The sequence below is a fragment of the Notolepis coatsorum genome, assembly GCF_963971535.1.
Source record: "Notolepis coatsorum genome assembly, chromosome: 4".
NCBI classification, from domain to species: domain Eukaryota; kingdom Metazoa; phylum Chordata; class Actinopteri; order Aulopiformes; family Paralepididae; genus Notolepis; species Notolepis coatsorum.
Genome location: NC_140168.1, coordinates 206,747,408 through 206,765,350, shown reverse-complemented (window position 1 = coordinate 206,765,350; position 17,943 = coordinate 206,747,408). Strand labels below are relative to the sequence as shown.

Here is a 17,943-nt window from a genome sequence, read left to right as displayed (position 1 = left end):
CATTATTGTTATTATTATTATCATCGTTATTGTTATTATTGTTATTGTTAGATAATAATAATAATAATAATAATAATAATAATAATAATAATAATAATAATAATAATAATAATAATAATAATAATAATAATAATAATAATAATAATAATAATAATAATAATAATAATAATAAAAATCATCATAATCATAATCATAATCATCATAATCATAATAATAATCATAATACTAAATAATAATTATATTGGAGGTTTTCAATTACGCTGCTACACTACAGTAAGGTTTCGTTTCTGACATTTTGGATTTGAGCCTTTAATTAAACCAGGTTGATCCATTGAGATCATGGATCTCTTAGAAGACAGTGGATCTCTTAGAAGACAGTGGATCTCTTAGAAGACAGTGGATCTCTTAGAAGACAGTTGATCTCTTAGAATACATTGGATATATTGGATCTCTTAGAAGACACAGTTGATCTCTTAGAAGACAGTTGATCTTGATCTCTTAGAAGACAGTGGATCTCTTAGAAGACAGTGGATATCTTAGAAGACAGTGGATCTCTTAGACAGTGGATCTTTTAGAAGACAGTGGATCTCTTAAAAGACAGTTGATCTTTTAGAAGACAGTTGATCTTTTAGAAGACAGTCGATATCTCAGGTGGCGACAGCGGCTCAGGAGTTAGAGTCATAATCTGGTAATCGGAAGCGCGTCAAAGTGTCCTTGAGCGAGACACTTAACCCCTCACTGCTCCCGGTGAGCAGGTCGGCACCTCGCATCGCCGCCGTCGGTGAGTGAATGTGTGAGTGAATGTGAGGCAATAAAAGCTTTGGATGAAAGCGTTGTGTAAACGCAGAGAGAAAGCCTGGGCTCAGGCCTGTGGCCTCGCGGCCCCGTCCACACGTCTCGTGTTGCTCCACACACTGACGTGGAACATTGAATCCCTCTGCGATGTCCCAGCAGTCAGCTGGTGTGAACCTAACCTGGGGGTGTGTATTCTGTTTCTCTCTCTCTCTCTCTCTCTCTCTCTCTCTCTCTCTCTCTCTCTCTCTCTCTCTCTCTCTCTCTCTCTGTCTCTCTCTCTTCTCTCTCTCTCCGTATCTCTCTCTGCCCTCTCTCTCCTCTCTCTCTGTCCTCTCTCCCTGTCCTTTCCATTTCTCTCGCTCTCTCTGCTCTCTCTCTCCCTCTCTCTCTCTCTCTCTCTCTCTCTGTCCTCTCTCCTCTCTCTGTCCTCTCTCCCTGTCCTTTCCATTTCTCTCTCTCTCTGCTCTCTCTCTCTCTCTCTCTCTCTCTCTCTCTCTGTCCTCTCTCCCTGTCCTTTCCATTTCTCTCTCTCTCTCTCGCCTTATCAATTCAATTCACTTCAAATGGCTTTATTGGCATGACGTAACTTGTACATGTTGCCAAAGCAAATGATTAATATTAACATAAACATGGATTACAAAACAGATATCAATGTCAAAGTACATAAAAAATATCATCATAAAATATCATCAAAACATCAAATATTACAGCATAAACGTGTGTCAGGTGACTGTCACTCACTGTCCCTCAGTCTATGGCAGGCAGCAACATAGACTGCTGCTAGCTCACAGCTTGTTGAGTCCTCCCCTAGTAGGACTGGTAGTTTTTCTGGTAGTGCAGGGGTGGCCAACCAGTCAGAGACTAAGAGCCACAAAAATTACTGTGGTACCACAAAGAGCCACACCATATATACCAGCGTTTCTCAACCTTTCATGTCACGGCACCCTTCATGTGTTTATAGGTCTCACCCTCTGGCCTCTGAAGTTGCTAATGTCTTTTTTATTTGGGCCTCACAGGCCTCACAGGCCTCACAGGGTTAAAAGTACCCTGTGAGACCCACAGTTGCAAAATTACAAAATCACTTTTAGCCATTTAAAAAAAATAAGTTTATTTAAAAAAAAATTAGGCACATGTACAGTATAGTCAATTGGTCCTGTTGTTCAGCCGTACAATGCTATTTGATAGTAAATGTGTTTATATGTCCCACCGTCTGGCCTCTGAAGTTGCTAATGTCTTTTTAATTTGGACGGGTGGGTGGGGAACACTGTACAAGCAAAACTGTACATTGGAATATTGACAAAACCATACTTTGTCATTTACTGTACATTGGAGGGGGTTGGGTTAGGACATTTACAGGGTCCAGTTTCGAATTGCAGTCTCCTGTAGGTGTTTTTTGAGAGTGGTTTTGAAAGTGGGCAGTGATTCACATTCCTTTACAGCTTTGGGTAGGGCGTTCCACATTGATGTGGCATAATTGCAAAACGTGTTTAGTCCCTTGTTTGAGCCGAATCTGGGTTTAACATGATTTGTGGAGCTCCCTCTGGTGTTGTGATCGTGGTATTCACTGACCTTTGGGAAGTATTTTGACATGTACATGGGTACCTTGGTCGTGTAGTGTATCTTGTAGACCAGGCCCATTGCAAGTTGCTGTACTATGTCGTCTACTCTAAGCCATCCTAGGTTGTCAAAGTGGGCAGGGGTGAGGTGGGTTCTAGGAGTAAGGTCAAGCAGTAGTCTGACCAGTTTGTTTTGAGATGTTTGTAATTTATTTTGGTACCATGAGGTGCAAGCATAGTCGTAGTACCCTTGAATGAGTGCTCCTGCCAGAGTCTTCAGGGTATTCTTGTTTACCAGAGACTAGAGAGGAGATCCGGTAGAAGAATCGAGTTCGTTGATTGACTTTTTTTATTACATTGGATGCCATTTTGTCACAGGAAAGATTAGCCTCTAGGATGGAACCCAGGTAGGTAATTTCATCTTTCCTTGTGACAATATTGTCACCCACTGTAACTGAGAAGCCGTCGGTCTTGCTGAGTTTGTTATTTGAACCGAAGAGAATGGACTCTGTTTTACCCAGGTGTAATGATAGTTTGTTATCAGCGAGCCATATGCAGATTTTGCCTAGTTCTGAGCTGAGGGTTTTTTCAACCTGTAACTTGTTCTTGTCAGAGACCAGCAGGGCTGAGTCGTCTGCGAACAAGAACAAGTTGCAGTCACAAGCTGACGGTTAACCTCTTAACCCCGAGATATACAGTAGAAGTGTATATTTTCAGCATTACGTTTGTTTACCAATGATTTGAACTGTTATTAGTGAAATATAAGATTATAGAAATCTCAGGGCATTGAGTCGGAAACCGGCGCATATTGACAGGAGGAAGTAGAGCAGCCAAAAGTGAGTGTAGTCTTTTGAAGGAAGAGACTCAGGGCTTTCGAATTTCGAAAAACTACCCTACCCAGCTCACGCCAGCCCCTGTCAATCATCTGACTTCTGGATTTACTTTTTTATTTCTCTTATTTTTTGGGATTATCTCCCACAAACCTGAACGTTATTGCCATAAAACAGAACACAGTTAGTTTCTCTACCTTTCTGTGAACGTCTAGCAAAAAACGGTGTTGCAATATGATAATAAAGCTTCTATCCCCAGGCCATCAGGCTGCTCAACGAACAATGAACACTACACAACAACCATCAAACGCACATAGCACACACATCCACACGCACACACTCACTTTAAACAAACACACTGTAGCACCCACTCCCCACACTTTATATTTATTGATAAAGGATTGCACTACAACTCGTACACCTTACTGTAAATTGTACCTAAATTGTACCTCATCCCATTTCTGCTTTGCACTATATAGTATTGTATATTAGTACACTGCATAGTATTGTATATTATATGGTAACTCAGTTACGTCTATTCTGCATCGAACATTGTACATATGTCTATACTGAACACTGTGACCTCTTTTCCTACTTCTAATTTACATGCTATACTATGTTATTTGATACTTATCTTGTCTAGCACAGTCTCTGGAGCGTAACAGTAAGAAGAATTTTGTATAAAAGTATTCTGTACTTCTGTATGACAACTATTAAAGAAACTTGAAACTTGATGAACAATTTTGGAGAAATTTACATTATAAAAAAGATGGCAGAATTCAGTACTGTATCTACAAAACCTTCTGTTTAATAATCTTCCCTTTATTCATTTGCTTATATTTTTCAGGTCTGGTCAATTTTAGCATGGTTGTAGCTGAGGGGCTACACAACCCTGACTCACTGTATTTAAATAATGAGCTTGACAAATACTAAATTATTAATTAACCAATATTAAATATACACAAGATGGTGGACACTCCAACTGGGAGGGGACAGGGGTACCAAGTTGAATAATCAATTTATTTTTTCTTTTTTTTTTGTATTTTTTTTTTGTATTTTTTTTTTAAACAAACATATAAACAAACATGACAACACACGATAAGATATACAAGCATTAATTAACAGTGCACATCCAATGAAATCACCATTTAGTTAAATGTCTTATACAGGATATACCCCTAATACCTGCTATCTAATACCCTACACACATATGCTCTAACCAGACACTACCATTATATGCTAGCTTTTATTCTCTCCACCACTTCTAACCACATTGTCATTTTGGATTCATTGAGACCCAAAATTCTTGCTGTAGATATTTCTTGATAAATCACATCGAGATATGTAAGAATCCAGACCTTCCGGGACATTTTTCCGGTTGAAACCATCGTGATGCTATCAGCTTTTTAGCCACTGTGATACCCGATAAAACCAATCTCTTTAGCTGTGGATGTACTGCACACTCAAAAACATCATTCAGCAGTAATACAGAGGGGTGTACAGGTATATTCAGAGTTAAGAGATTTGATAATTGCTGGGTCACTTCTTTCCAGAATATCTTAACTGGTGGGCAGTCCCAGTACATGTGCATATATGTCCCCTCGTCCCCATTTATACATAAGGAGCATTTGGAGTCTTATTTAAGACCCATTCTGTTCAGTCTTATAGGAATCAAGTATGTCCTGTGAATATAGTTAAGATTGATTTGTTGATGGTCCGGGTTCCTTGATGTAAATCGAACATTTGCCCAGGATTCTTGCCAATCAAAATATTTTTCCAGGTCTGGTATATCCCTCCTCCAGACTGAGTCTAGGTGGAGGTTTCATACGAGGACGTTAGTAATTGATGATAAAAATCTGAAACAAAACCGCTCGATGTCTCTCTTTCATAGAAGAATTTGTGGTATCTGTGGTGTACAATTGGTATATTTAATGGAACACCGTGAGCCTTCAAACATAACAATAACTGTGCGTAAAAATAATATGTGGAATCGGTGAGATTACATTTTTTGCGTATTTCATCATAACTACAAAAACCCTGTTTGTTGAAAACATCTCCTAATGGAATAATCACATTTAATGTTTAACATAAAACACACATGTAATATGTAACATTGATTTCCCTATACAAATACAATTTACATGCAACAATGTCCGAATGAATTATACAATTTATAGGCAACGAATGTCCGAATTATTATAGGTCCTAAAACTACTAGTACCAGATCGTTGGAGCTCTGAATGGGGGGGGGGGGGGGCGTGGTGAATAGCCAGAGGGAGAAAGACGAGGACGGAGACGATGTTTGCTGATGCAGAGTAGACCCGTGGGAGACAGTCCTGTCGCCGCTGGATAGGGGGGTCTCGTACGGACCGTGTTCTTATAGTCCAAACGCCCGAACTTCGGGTTCAATAGCTAGCTAGCCTTTTATGCTAAGGCTAACCAGCACGCAGTCCGCAGTAGCAGGCACGTGCACACATAGAGGCCAAGGGGTGCCTGAGCACCTGCCTTTTTGAGCCTCATCAAAAAAGTGCCCTTTTTGAAAAAAAGATAAATACGTTTTTTTTTTTTTTTTTTTTTTTTTTTTTTCCCGTTACACTGCCCTTCCAACTGAAAAATGTCAGGATAGAATCAAAATATTAGGTAAAGAGAGAGAGATGCCCCATATTCCATTGCAGTTTGCATGGCCTCCTCAGTGTGCCTCTCCGCGGACCTATATATTTTATTCATAGCGTGGGTGGTGATGATGATAGAAACCGCTGTGGCGCATACAGTTGAATGCTGGTATTACACTCATTGAGGGACACGAAGAAGTCAAGTCCGATGGGATTTGGGAATCTCAAATACAAATCGGGATTGGAATAAAAAATGCATTTATATTAAACAATACAGAATATACAGCACTTCTTGGGGTCTGTAGGGTAAGCACTTATTCCCTCCCCCCTGAACATTTATGGAGATGTATGGGCCTTTTAAGTCAGTGATAAAAGTGTCTTTCAAGGATAAGTGAGCTCCTGCACTGATTATTATAGTTCAATATTCAATATTTGATCACCAAAACCCCCCAAAAAGCATAAAAAGGGGGCCCCCCCCGCCCGAAAAGGGCCCTTAAAAATCGTGCTTGCGCGCTATGCGCGCTCGGTTAATATATACACACAAGTGTAGTGCCCTTTTCAGCCTTTGAGCACCTGCCCCTCTAAAGTCCTGTGCACGTCCCTGCGCAGTAGCTAGCTGAATCCAGAACGCAGCCGAACTCAGCCCAAAGTCTCTTCACCGTCCTTTGCTATCTGCATGTCGGCAGATCTATATCGAAGTATATTACTTCACTTCTCCCAACTATATCACGCTGCCGTTTCCAACTCGTAGCTCACCAACGTTTTAATTACATCTCACTAGCAAACCAGCTCTCTCGTAATTTGCTGGAGCTGTTTTCCTGCTGCGCCAACACTGGGCATTTTTACGTACACTCTACAGGTGCATGGGCTCACGCTGTCTACGGCGCGATGAAGGGACATATGAAAAGAGGCGAATGATAAAAATACTCTCAGGTAAATAAACAGCGTAAATATATATCTTATACAAATAAACAACATATAAGCTATAGAAAATAATAAACGTGGACTTTAGGTGTTAATCTGGACCTTCAGAACAATGGTGTTATTCACAGTCAAAGATTAAACTTTTTTTTTTTTTTTTTTGATATTCTCATTTGGTTCATTACAATTTACTCAAGCCTAGTAACAGACACAGTATTTCTGACACTGGGGAGTGGGAATACATTCCCTGAGATCCATAGATGTCCCTAGATTCAGATACCAAGAACATGCAAATGGACCATTTAAAAAAAATCTGTAAATGTTTATTCTATGTCCTTATGGAATGAGTGACATAAAAAAAGAAAATCCAAAAAATATAAATAAAGAAAATATATATATAAAAAATAAATTGTTTATGGATGGAAGAGCCACACATTGACGGGCAAAGAGCCAGATGCGGCTCGCAAGCCGCGGGTTCGCCACCCCTGTGGTAGTGTAAGAAAACCTTTTGTTATTAATTCAAATATATTAAAATGCGTTTCTCTAATATCTCTGTCCTCTCTCTCTCTCTCTCCCCCCCCCCCCTCTCTCTCTCTCTCTCCCCCCCCCTCTCTCTCTCTCTCTCTCTCCCTCTCTCTCTCTCTCTCCCTCCCCCCCCTCTCTCTCTCTCTCTCTCCCTCCCCCCCCCCCTCTCTCTCCCCCTCCCTCTCTCTCAGTTCGGGGGGAACCCGGTGTCCTGTGCCATCGGCCTGGCGGTGCTGGATGTGATGGAGAGGGAGGGGCTCCAGGGGAACGCGGTGCGAGTGGGAGATCACCTGACCAGGCTGCTGCAGGAGCAGAAGGAGAAGCACCCGCTGGTGGGGGACATCAGGTACACACACACACACACACGCACACACACACACACACACACACAGACACACACACTCACAGACTCACACTACATCTTGCATGTAACAGCTTCTGCATCAGAGGACGTGTGTCATCATCGACTACAGCAACACAACACCTTATTACACGTGATCAGATGATGATCCTCAGACCCCAGGAGTTCAAAACTTGTAATCCCTATTGATTGATTGATTGATTGATTGATTGATTGATTGATTGATTGATTGATTGATTGATTGAACATTTTAATTAACAGATTGCAGAATGGGTACAGTACAGTACAGCTCAATACACACAATTGTTAATAAGGGGATGCAGACCAGAGAAAGACTTTCGTCTTGTTTACATCAGGGTCCCCCATTTTCCATTCATAATGAGTTGAAATTATGATATTATGATAGGGATTACAAGTTTTCAACTCCTGGGTCCAGAGCAGTTCTGAAGCCACAGGATCACATGTGATCAGATGATCCTCAGAGCAGTTTTGATGCCACAGTCTTCCAGAGTCCTGTCTTTTAATCTCTTGGTCAAGGAAAGGTTTATTGATTGATTGATTGATTGATTGATTGATTGATTGATTGATTGATTGATTGATTGATTGATTGATTGATTGATTGATTGATTGAAAATTGTATTAACAGATTGCAGAATGGGTACAATACAGTACGGCTCAATACACACAATTGTTAAAGGGATGCAGACCAGAGAAAGACTTTCGTCTTGTTTACATCAGGTTCCCCCATTTTCAATTCATAACCAAGTTATGAGACAAAGGTCCACGGTCTAACAAAGAGACATTAAGACTTGGTACATATTCATGTTCCACAAAATATACTGGAAAGTCTTGCGGCAAAACCTGTGACCTAGAAATTATTTGCCCTATGGTGACTACTTCTAAACACCATAATGACTGTTTTTCCAAAATGACCTGTTGACCCCGGGGACGGGTTCATAAAGGAGTGGGTTGTAATGATGTCATGTCTGGCAGGGGGCGTGGCCTCTTCGTGGGGGTGGAGCTTGTGAGGGACCGTGTGAAGCTTACTCCTGCAACAGCAGAAGCACAAGAAGTCATATACAAGTAAGTGTGTGTGTGTGTGTGTGTGTGTGTGTGTGTGTGTGTGTGTGTGTGTGTGTGTGTGTGTGTGTGTGTGTGTGTGTGTGTGTGTGTGTGTGTGTGTGTGTGTAATGTATAATTACTATATAATTATAGTGTGTATAAGGTATAATTACTATATAATTATAGTGTGTGTATAATGTAGTTTATACATACGGAGTTCTGCGGGGAGGGAGTTCCAGAGGGTGGGAGCTGCCACACTGAAAGCTCTGTCCCCGAAGGTCCGCAGTCTGGTTCGGGGGATGGAGTATGGAAGCAAATGAGTGACAGAAGTATTTGAATTTTATCAGACACCGAATTTATAGCATTGAAAATAATTACTTTGAAAACATGTATCTGAATTTTTTCAGACACCGAATTTATAGCATTGAAAATAATTACTTTGAAAACATGTATCTGAATTTTTTCAGACACCGAATTTATAGCATTGAAAATAATTACTTTGAAAATCTGTATCTGAATTTTTTGCTCCGAATTTTCCTGTGAAATAAAAATTCATTGTTTAAAATTCAATGTAAAAAATTCGAATGCATAATAAAATTCAATGTAAAAAAATTCGTTGCATAATTGCGGTGTATAAAATTCAATGTAAAAAAATCAATGCATAATTGCGGTTTATAGAATATAGAATATAGAAAACCATCATCCGGGCTACCCAGACAGGATAAGCAATCGAGTCTGGATGCAATCGAACTGACTTCTGGCCTATCACTGCACGGCTTTGTCAGTCATGTGATCACACCAACCCGGGAGAAAGATGGCAGTATATACATACGGTGGGGAGAGAATATATACATACGGTGGGGAGAGAATATATACATACGGTGGGGAGGAGACTGTACATTAGGAGGGGGTGGGTGGGAGAGAAATATACATACGGTGGGGAGAGAATATATACATACGGTGGAGAGGAGACTGTCTATTATATGTATATTTCTCTCCCACCCGCCCACCCCCTCCTAATGTACAGTCTCCTCCCCACCGTATGTATATATTCTCTCCCCACCGTATATATTCTCTCCCCACCGTATGTATATTTCTCTCCCACCCGCCCACCCCCTCCTAATGTACAGTCTCCTCCCCACCGTATGTATATATTCTCTCCCCACCGTATATATTCTCTCCCCACCGTATGTATATTTATCTCCCACCCACCCACCCACCCACCCTCTCCTAATGTACAGTCTCCTCCCCACCGTATGTATATATTCTCTCCCCACCGTATGTATATTTCTCTCCCACCCACCCACCCCCTCCTAATGTACAGTCTCCTCCCCACCGTATGTATATATTCTCTCCCCACCGTATGTATATATACTGCCATCTTTCTCCCGGGTTGGTGTGATCACATGACTGACAAAGCCGTGCAGTGATAGGCCAGAAGTCAGTTCGATTGCATCCAGGCTCGATTGCTTATCCTGTCTGGGTAGCCCGGATGATGGTTTTTTACATCGAATTCTATACACCACAATTATGCATCGAATTTTTTACATTGAATTTTATTATGCATTCAAATTTTTTACATAGAATTTTAAACACTGAATATTTATTTCACAGGTAAATTCGGAGCAAAAAAATTCAGATACATGATTTTCAAAGTAATTATTTTCAATGCTATAAATTCGGTGTCTGAAAAAATTCAGATACATGTTTTCAAAGTAATTATTTTCAATGCTATAAATTCTGTGTCTGAAAAAAATTCAGATACATGTTTTCAAAGTAATTATTTTCAATGCTATAAATTCGGTGTCTGATCAAATTCAAATACTTCTGTAACTCATTTGCTTCCATAATGGAGAGCTGACCAGTGTCCGTGGATCGCAGCGACCGTGACTGAGTGTAGGGGTGGAGGAGGTCAGTGAGGTACTGAGGTGCCAGAGCGTGAAGGGATTTGTAGGTGAGCAGGAGGGTTTTGTAGGTGATGCAGGATTTGATGGGGAGCCAGTGAAGGTGGATGAGGGTGGGGGTGATGTGCTGCCAGGGTTTGGTGCGGGTTAGAACCCTGGCAGCTGAATTTTGAACATACTGGAACCTGTCCAGGGTTTTGCTTGGGACCCCGGACAGGACCCCGTTGCAGTAGTCAAGGCGGGAGGTTACAAAGGCATGGATGAGGGTCTCAGCTGTGGAGTCTGAAAGTGATGGTCGGAGTCTGGATATGTTTCTGAGGTGGAAGAAGGCGGATTTGGTGACGGAATTGACATGGGCTTGGTAGGAGAGGGTGGAGTCCAGGATAACGCCCAGGTTGCGGACCTTTGGGGATGGGCAGATGGAGCAGCCGTGTATGTTGAGGGTGAGATCCCTAACCTTCCGGAGCAGGGCCTTGGGTGCCACAACCATGAGCTCAGTTTTATTGTTGTTGAGTTTGAGAAGCTTAGATGACATCCAGGTTTTTATTTCATGAAGGCAGTTGATAAGGGAGTGTGGGGGAGATGGGTGGATGGTTTGGTGGAGAGGTAGAGTTGTGTGTCGTCAGCATAGGAGTGGAAGCTGAGGCCATGGCCTAATAATAAAAGGATATACAGATATATAGATACAGTATAGTATCTACAGCTTTGTAAAAAGGATTATATGCAGGTATGTACAGACAGATGCAGATAGATATATATACAGCAAGAATAAATATATATATATATATTGTGACGAGCCTTGTGGTGTTCGTAATTTTTTTTTAATCCCTACCCACATTCAAAACCGCTCTTAACACTTTCTCTGCCACGCTTATATCCATCAATGTTTGATCACTGCCACCAGTCTAAGCCTATGGAGATGTTTACCTTCTTTGCAGGGCTATAACTTTTTAAATTGTATTGCTAAATTGACATTACTATGACCCATTCAACATCGATTATCTATCGTTCAGGATGTAGGAACGTTTTACTTTTTCATTCACACATTCATACAAAAATACCGTCTAGAATATAAATATGTTTTTATCGTTTTCTGCAGTAAATCCTAGAACGTCAGACATAGGCATAAATGCATATATACATTATCAAATGCCATTTGTTGCCGATACACGCTATATTAAAAATGTCAACTGTACATGGTCCTAAACGTTATGACTGATCATGCGCGGGTGAACGGAGGGGGGGGGGGGGGGGGGGTCGTTTATAATTCCGTGATCGTCGTTAAATGATCTATGTAGTATGGGTGATATATAGACAAGAGCAGTTTGCATCGATAATAATAAACAAAAACGCTGAAACTCACGGCAGCCTACTCTTACCGTTGGGCGATGATACTGGAGCAAACAGATCCCAGTTATGTGATGGGGATCGAGGCGATCCATTTTTCGGTTTGTATAATACTAATACACGCCCAAATCATGTTGATTATTGAGTTATGGCAACGATCCATATCCACGGTGTGTGTCTTGAGTCCCGCGACTATATACGAGTGGCCGGATGGATTTGGGAGATGCACCGAGCTCCAACGGGCATATCCGGTTTGGCAACTCGCCGATCATCCACCAGGTGGCAGTATTGAAGCGTTGCAGAGTTGTGCTGAGTCCCGCAGCATCAGCCAAGGCTCCGTGAGTGAAATATGAATACCATGTCGAAAATATGAAATATGATCAGAATAACGTCGTACACCGTGATCTGGCAGAATTCGCATGAACTTGAAACCCGTTGTATGATGTTATTGGCGGAGAAAGTGTTAAAGAGCACCTACGGGAGGCTGCAATTCGAAACTGGCCACCGTAAATGTCCAACCCCGCCACCCCATCCTAATGTACAGTCTCCTCCCCATCATATGTATATATTTTCTGTTAGGATCTCTGGGTAACAGTACTGTATATTTGCATATCGTATATGTCACAAATGTGAGTGTACTATATATACCTGTATGGCATGTCCCTATGTCATAAATGTCATGATGTCATGTATGTTGTGTATGTCATAAATGTCACTATGAATTGAAAATGGGGGACCCTGATGTAAACAAGACAAACGTCTTTCTCTGGTCTGCATCCCCTTAACAATTGTGTGTATTGAGCCGTACTGTATTGTACCCATTCTGCAATCTGTTAAATAAAGTTTTCATTCATTCATTCACACACTCACTTTAAATAAACACTCACCGTAGCACCCACTTTACTCACTTTAGACACTTTTTTTTTATTTTTTATTATCCACTTTTTCTCCCATTTTCTATATTTTCTCCCATCCCAATTTCGTATCATCCAATTCAACCCTCCCCTGTCACGAACGCTGTTTCTTGCCTCCCACAAGCCGGCTGCAATGTGGACTAAGTCATACATAGCACAAGTCCCCTCCGGTACTTGAGGTAACAGCAGTTGCATCTTTTCACCTGCGCAGCTCCATCTCTCAGTGGCGAGGAGTAACGCGTGGGAGGCTCACGCTGCCCCCGACATTTCCTGATTCTACTGCGCAGGCGCACCAACCGACCTGTAGGAGTCGCTGTCCACAACGCCCGATCCCCACCCATCAGTTTCCCACCCCCTAATACGGCCAATGTGTATTAGTATGAACGACCAGCTAAACTGAAAGCAATGTGGAGCGCTGGGCTCCAACAGGCAAGCCCAGCGTCTCTGTCATTCGTGGTAACACACTTTATATTTATATATTTATTGGTAAAGAGATTTGCACTACAATTCACACCTCATTGCACCTTACCTAAGTTGTACCTCATCCCATTTCTGCATTGTACTGTATACTGTATTGTACTGTAACTCACTGTTACTCATTTTTACTCTGTATTGTATATTGTATATACTATTGACACTTTTTGCTTACATACTTTTGACTTTCTATTCTATTTTATACTTTTTATCTACTTTTATCTAGCACACTCCCAGGAGCTCATAACAGAAAAAAGCATTTGATAGAGAAGTATTCTGTCTTTTTTTTTATGACAACTAATAAAGAAACTTGAAACTTGAAACTTTTGAGGATGAGAGTGAGTTTAACCCACAGCACCGCTACTCACTCCAGTCACTTCACAACATCTGAAGTCCTTTGTGACTGCGCTTCGCGGTACCATCCGTTACATATATATGGTATATACAGCATTATTTTACATGCTATCACACATAGGTATATGGGTTATACACCCATATATATATAGAAGGATTAGTACTAGTAATAGTTGTTTAACTAGTAGTTTAACTACATTTTGCAGTAGTTTGCTAGTGGTTAAACTAAATCCAAATTGGCATAGTGATTCTAGTAGTTAATAACCATATTTTCTTTTCATATTTAACTCTAGAGTTAACTACTAGAACTACACGAAGAGAGCAGTGAAATAATTTTTTATCACTGCATTTCCTCTCTTGAGTGACAGTTCTCTGACCAACCCCACCCCTCTCTCTCCCTCTCATACAAGAGATTCCAATCTGACAACTACAATGACAGGCGAGAGTGATAGTAAGGTTAAAGGGGAACAGGACCAATTTCAGAATTCATACATTCCTCTGGTCTAAGTACAAACATATTAGTGAAGATGAGCAACTCTCTCCCAAATCCATAAACTAGTTAAAGTTAAAACTCAAACTTGTGATGTCATCAAGTATAAAGTCTGAAGCCGCTGATATATATACAGTAAGAATAAATATATATGGTATATACAGTACTATTGTACATGCTATCATACAGAGTTATATGGGTAGACAGTAGTTGGAGGTAGGTAGTTATGATTATTATGATTACTATCACAGGTAGTATCAGATAACCATGGGATCTTCAATGTGCTGCTGGACCAAATATAAGAATATAATAACATTCTCATGTCTTCAGGCTGAAGGAGAAGCGCATCCTGCTCAGTGCCGACGGACCTCATCGCAACGTCCTCAAGTTCAAGCCTCCCATGTGCTTCAGTAAGGAGGATGCTGATTGGGCGGTAGCGGAGATCGACCACATTCTCACAGGTACTATATCTATTCATAAAAATGGGTAGCTCAAATCAAGCAATCTGATTGGTTCATAGTCATGGTATAATGAGCATATATGCACAGCTAAAGAGATGGTCTGGTCTACGGAGGAATCCTCTTGATTGGGGAATCCCTTGCATAACGATACACACGTACTGTATGCCCATATATGGACCAAGAGAGGGTCAAAATGGCCGATAGTGTCATCTGAATCAGTTTGGCCTGGAAACATGAATAACACAGCAACAGTAAAAGGGAGAAAAGGGACAAGGCTATGAGTCTGAAACATCACAGGAGAAAACAAGCTGACAGGAGGCTGTTTTACACCGTCTAGGTAATACATACATTATTTAAAAGGCTCGAGGTGTATGCTGACACTGCCTTGCTACTGTACTGTAAGGGTTTTCATTAATTTACATACTGTACAGTGTACTAATGTGTGTGTGTGTGTGTGTGTGTGTGTGTGTGCGCGCGTGTATGTGTGTTTCCAGACCTTGAGAGTGCCTTAGGGTTGCATAATACGCCTAACACTGTGAACACAGAGAATGGAGGTGATAAGAGAAAGGTAGGTTTGGCTGCATTCCATACCTAAAATACTTTACGTTGACTTGACTTGCACTGAAACTTTGTAAACAATAATAATAATAATAATAATAATAATAATAATAATAATAATAATAATAATAATAATAATAATAATAATGGATTGGATTTATATAGCGCTCTTCATGACACCCCAGTGACCCCAGAGCGCTTACAGAGTCCATTATTCGTTCATACACAGTCATACCGGTGGTGGTAAGCTACAATTGCAGCCAGAGCTGCCCTGAGGCAGACTCACGGAAGCGTGGTGAATAATCATCGCCTACGGCCCCTCCGACCACCACCAACATTCATTCACATGCATACACATTCATACGAGGCAAGTAGGTTAAGTGTCTTGCCCAAGGACACAACGGCAGTGGGATGGACATGGGCTTGAGCGGGATTCGAACCACCAACCCTTCGGTCATTGGACGACCCGCTATACCCCTGAGCCACGCCGCCCCAAACAAGTACTTACGTTCCATCTCTTAAAGGGGATTGCCACCCATTTTAATAATTCACGTGTTCTTCCTGTTCCCAAGGACAGTTCAGTCCGTATTTGTGAGCATGCACCACTCTCTCCTGAAGCTAGAAATCAGGGAGAGAACCCGCCAATCGGTGATGCCACTGGGATGTAGAATTCATATGTTTATGTGTTTCTTTTCTCCACAGTTACCCGCCGAGGAAAATGGACACCAACATTCCAACGGGGCGCTAGCGCACAGCCGGGAGAGCGCCCGGCGAGCGCCTCAACCGACCAAACGCATCAGGACGTAACGCGGCTTCTGTCCCGATACGGCCAGACCTCAGTTTAAACCCTCCTCGTCTCCTTTTTCTGGTGTACTTGGCTCATCTGTGTAATAAAACTGTTGGGACCCGTCCGGAATAAGGTGACTCTCGATCCGAGCTGACCTGTTCCACGGGTGATAACCAAGTGCACTTATTTTAGAGCTAACACATTTCTAATCCAGCTCTGTCCAGAGTAAAAAAAAAAAGAAAAAAAGGGAAAGATAAGAACGTCTTGCTATGTAACCTACTGGATGTGGTTGTTGGTGATTTGGGATAATTCATGCTGCATTAATTTCCATGTTTTAATGGATGGAAAAAGTATAAGAAGGAAGTGTAATAATACGTAATCTGTTAATATGTTTAAGAGGGTAATATATTATCTACAATGGAATGAAATCTCTGCTCAGGTACTTTGTTTTGATTTTAAATGTTTTTAGACGGGCACAAATCAGGCCAACTGTTTAGCGGCAACAGAATCAGCACCTATCTGCCTCTGGTTCAGCTGTAACATGGAGATTGTAAAACAGGAAGACCCCCTGCGGTCAAGGTTTCACCACTAACCTGGTGACACCAGCATCGTGTGTATCTCCTTAAGGATGGGTTCACTTTTTATTTATTTATTCATTTATTTTAACCGTCTGTAGTGTGGTGGTGAAAGGTTAACCTTCTGTAGTGTGGTGGTGAAAGGGTTAACCCTTTGTCGTGTGAAAGGGTTAACATTCTGTATTGTCGCAGTGAAAGTCTTAACCATTTGTCGTGTGGCAGTGAAAGGGTTAAGCTTCTGTATTGTCGCAGTGAAAGGGTTAACCCTTTGTCGTGTGGTAGTGAAAGGGTTAAACATTACCTGGCATGTTGAATATTGATATTAGATTAGATGAGATTCAAATGTATTGTCATCATAGAGCACAGTAAGTACAGTACAATGAAAAGAAGTGTGGCATCCAACCAGAGTGCAAAGTGCAATAATAATATACAATGTACAGGTGTAGAAAATATACAATGAGTATAGTATATAATAATAATTAGTATATAATTAGTATACTAATACTAAAGCGCTCAGTGGAATGATGACCTGTGCTAGTCAACATCATCCCAGATAATGTTTAAATAGACCTGGGTTGAAAAAATTATTATAATAAAAAGGTGAACCCGTCTCTTAGGTTTTTACAGGCATTCATTTTCCATGTCTAGTTTTGACTTTTGATCAACCGTAATTGGAGTAACAGATACAATCATATAGCGCATTTTACAAACAAATTATTTATCGTTATCATTAATTGTATTTGAGTTGAGAAATTACCATGGACAATTTATGAAATAAAAACAAATATTGAAATCTTTGAAATGATAAACGGGAGCCAAACAGGTTGGTGGAGGTATATGGTATAGAGATGCTGCTTTTGGGTGAGTCCTGTGAAAGTATTGAGTATCATGCTCTTCTGCAGTAGAGTTAGTGTATCGCAAGAGAGACCCAAAGCACTCCTCGTGAATTGTGTTAAAGAAAAAGCCTTAATCTATTTGCTTCTGCTATGTGTACAGAATAAAGACAAACAGGAAAACATTTCAGAGAGTGACTGACTGACTGTTGTTCATAAACATGCACAAACTAAAAAGATTGATTGTAAGGAGTATTATTACTCCTTGGCTTGATGATGAATTAAACACATGACTCACCTGGGATTAAGTGAAACAAGCTGCGATAATATCAGGTGACCAGGTTAGATTAGGTTAGATTAGGTTAGGTTAGATAAAAAATTTGGTTAGGTTAGATTCGGTTAGATTAGTTTAGGTTAGATTAAAATGTATTGTCATTATACAGCACAAGTACAGTACAACAAAAATATGTTTGGCATCCAACCAGAGTGCAAATGTAGTGCAATAGTAATGTACAGGTGATTAAACTGGGTATAACATATATAAATGAGTACTACTGAGTTAATCAGATGTATGTACAGAGTTG

The 17,943-nt window shown here is 40.8% G+C and overlaps 1 protein-coding gene across 2 annotated transcripts in view; it reads left to right on the top strand.

Moving 5' to 3' along the window:
• Window positions 1-17,514, top strand: part of etnppl (ethanolamine-phosphate phospho-lyase) — an 88,944-nt gene extending 71,430 nt beyond the window's left edge. For both annotated transcript variants that reach the window (XM_084313693.1, XM_084313692.1), the window contains 5 exons: window positions 7,431-7,585; window positions 8,594-8,683; window positions 14,476-14,606; window positions 15,101-15,174; window positions 15,867-17,514. In XM_084313693.1, the coding sequence (XP_084169819.1) occupies window positions 7,431-7,585; window positions 8,594-8,683; window positions 14,476-14,606; window positions 15,101-15,174; window positions 15,867-15,971 (555 nt within the window). In that variant the 3' untranslated portion in view covers window positions 15,972-17,514. The remainder of the gene's footprint in view (window positions 1-7,430; window positions 7,586-8,593; window positions 8,684-14,475; window positions 14,607-15,100; window positions 15,175-15,866) is intronic.
• Window positions 17,515-17,943: the final 429 nt, after the last annotated feature.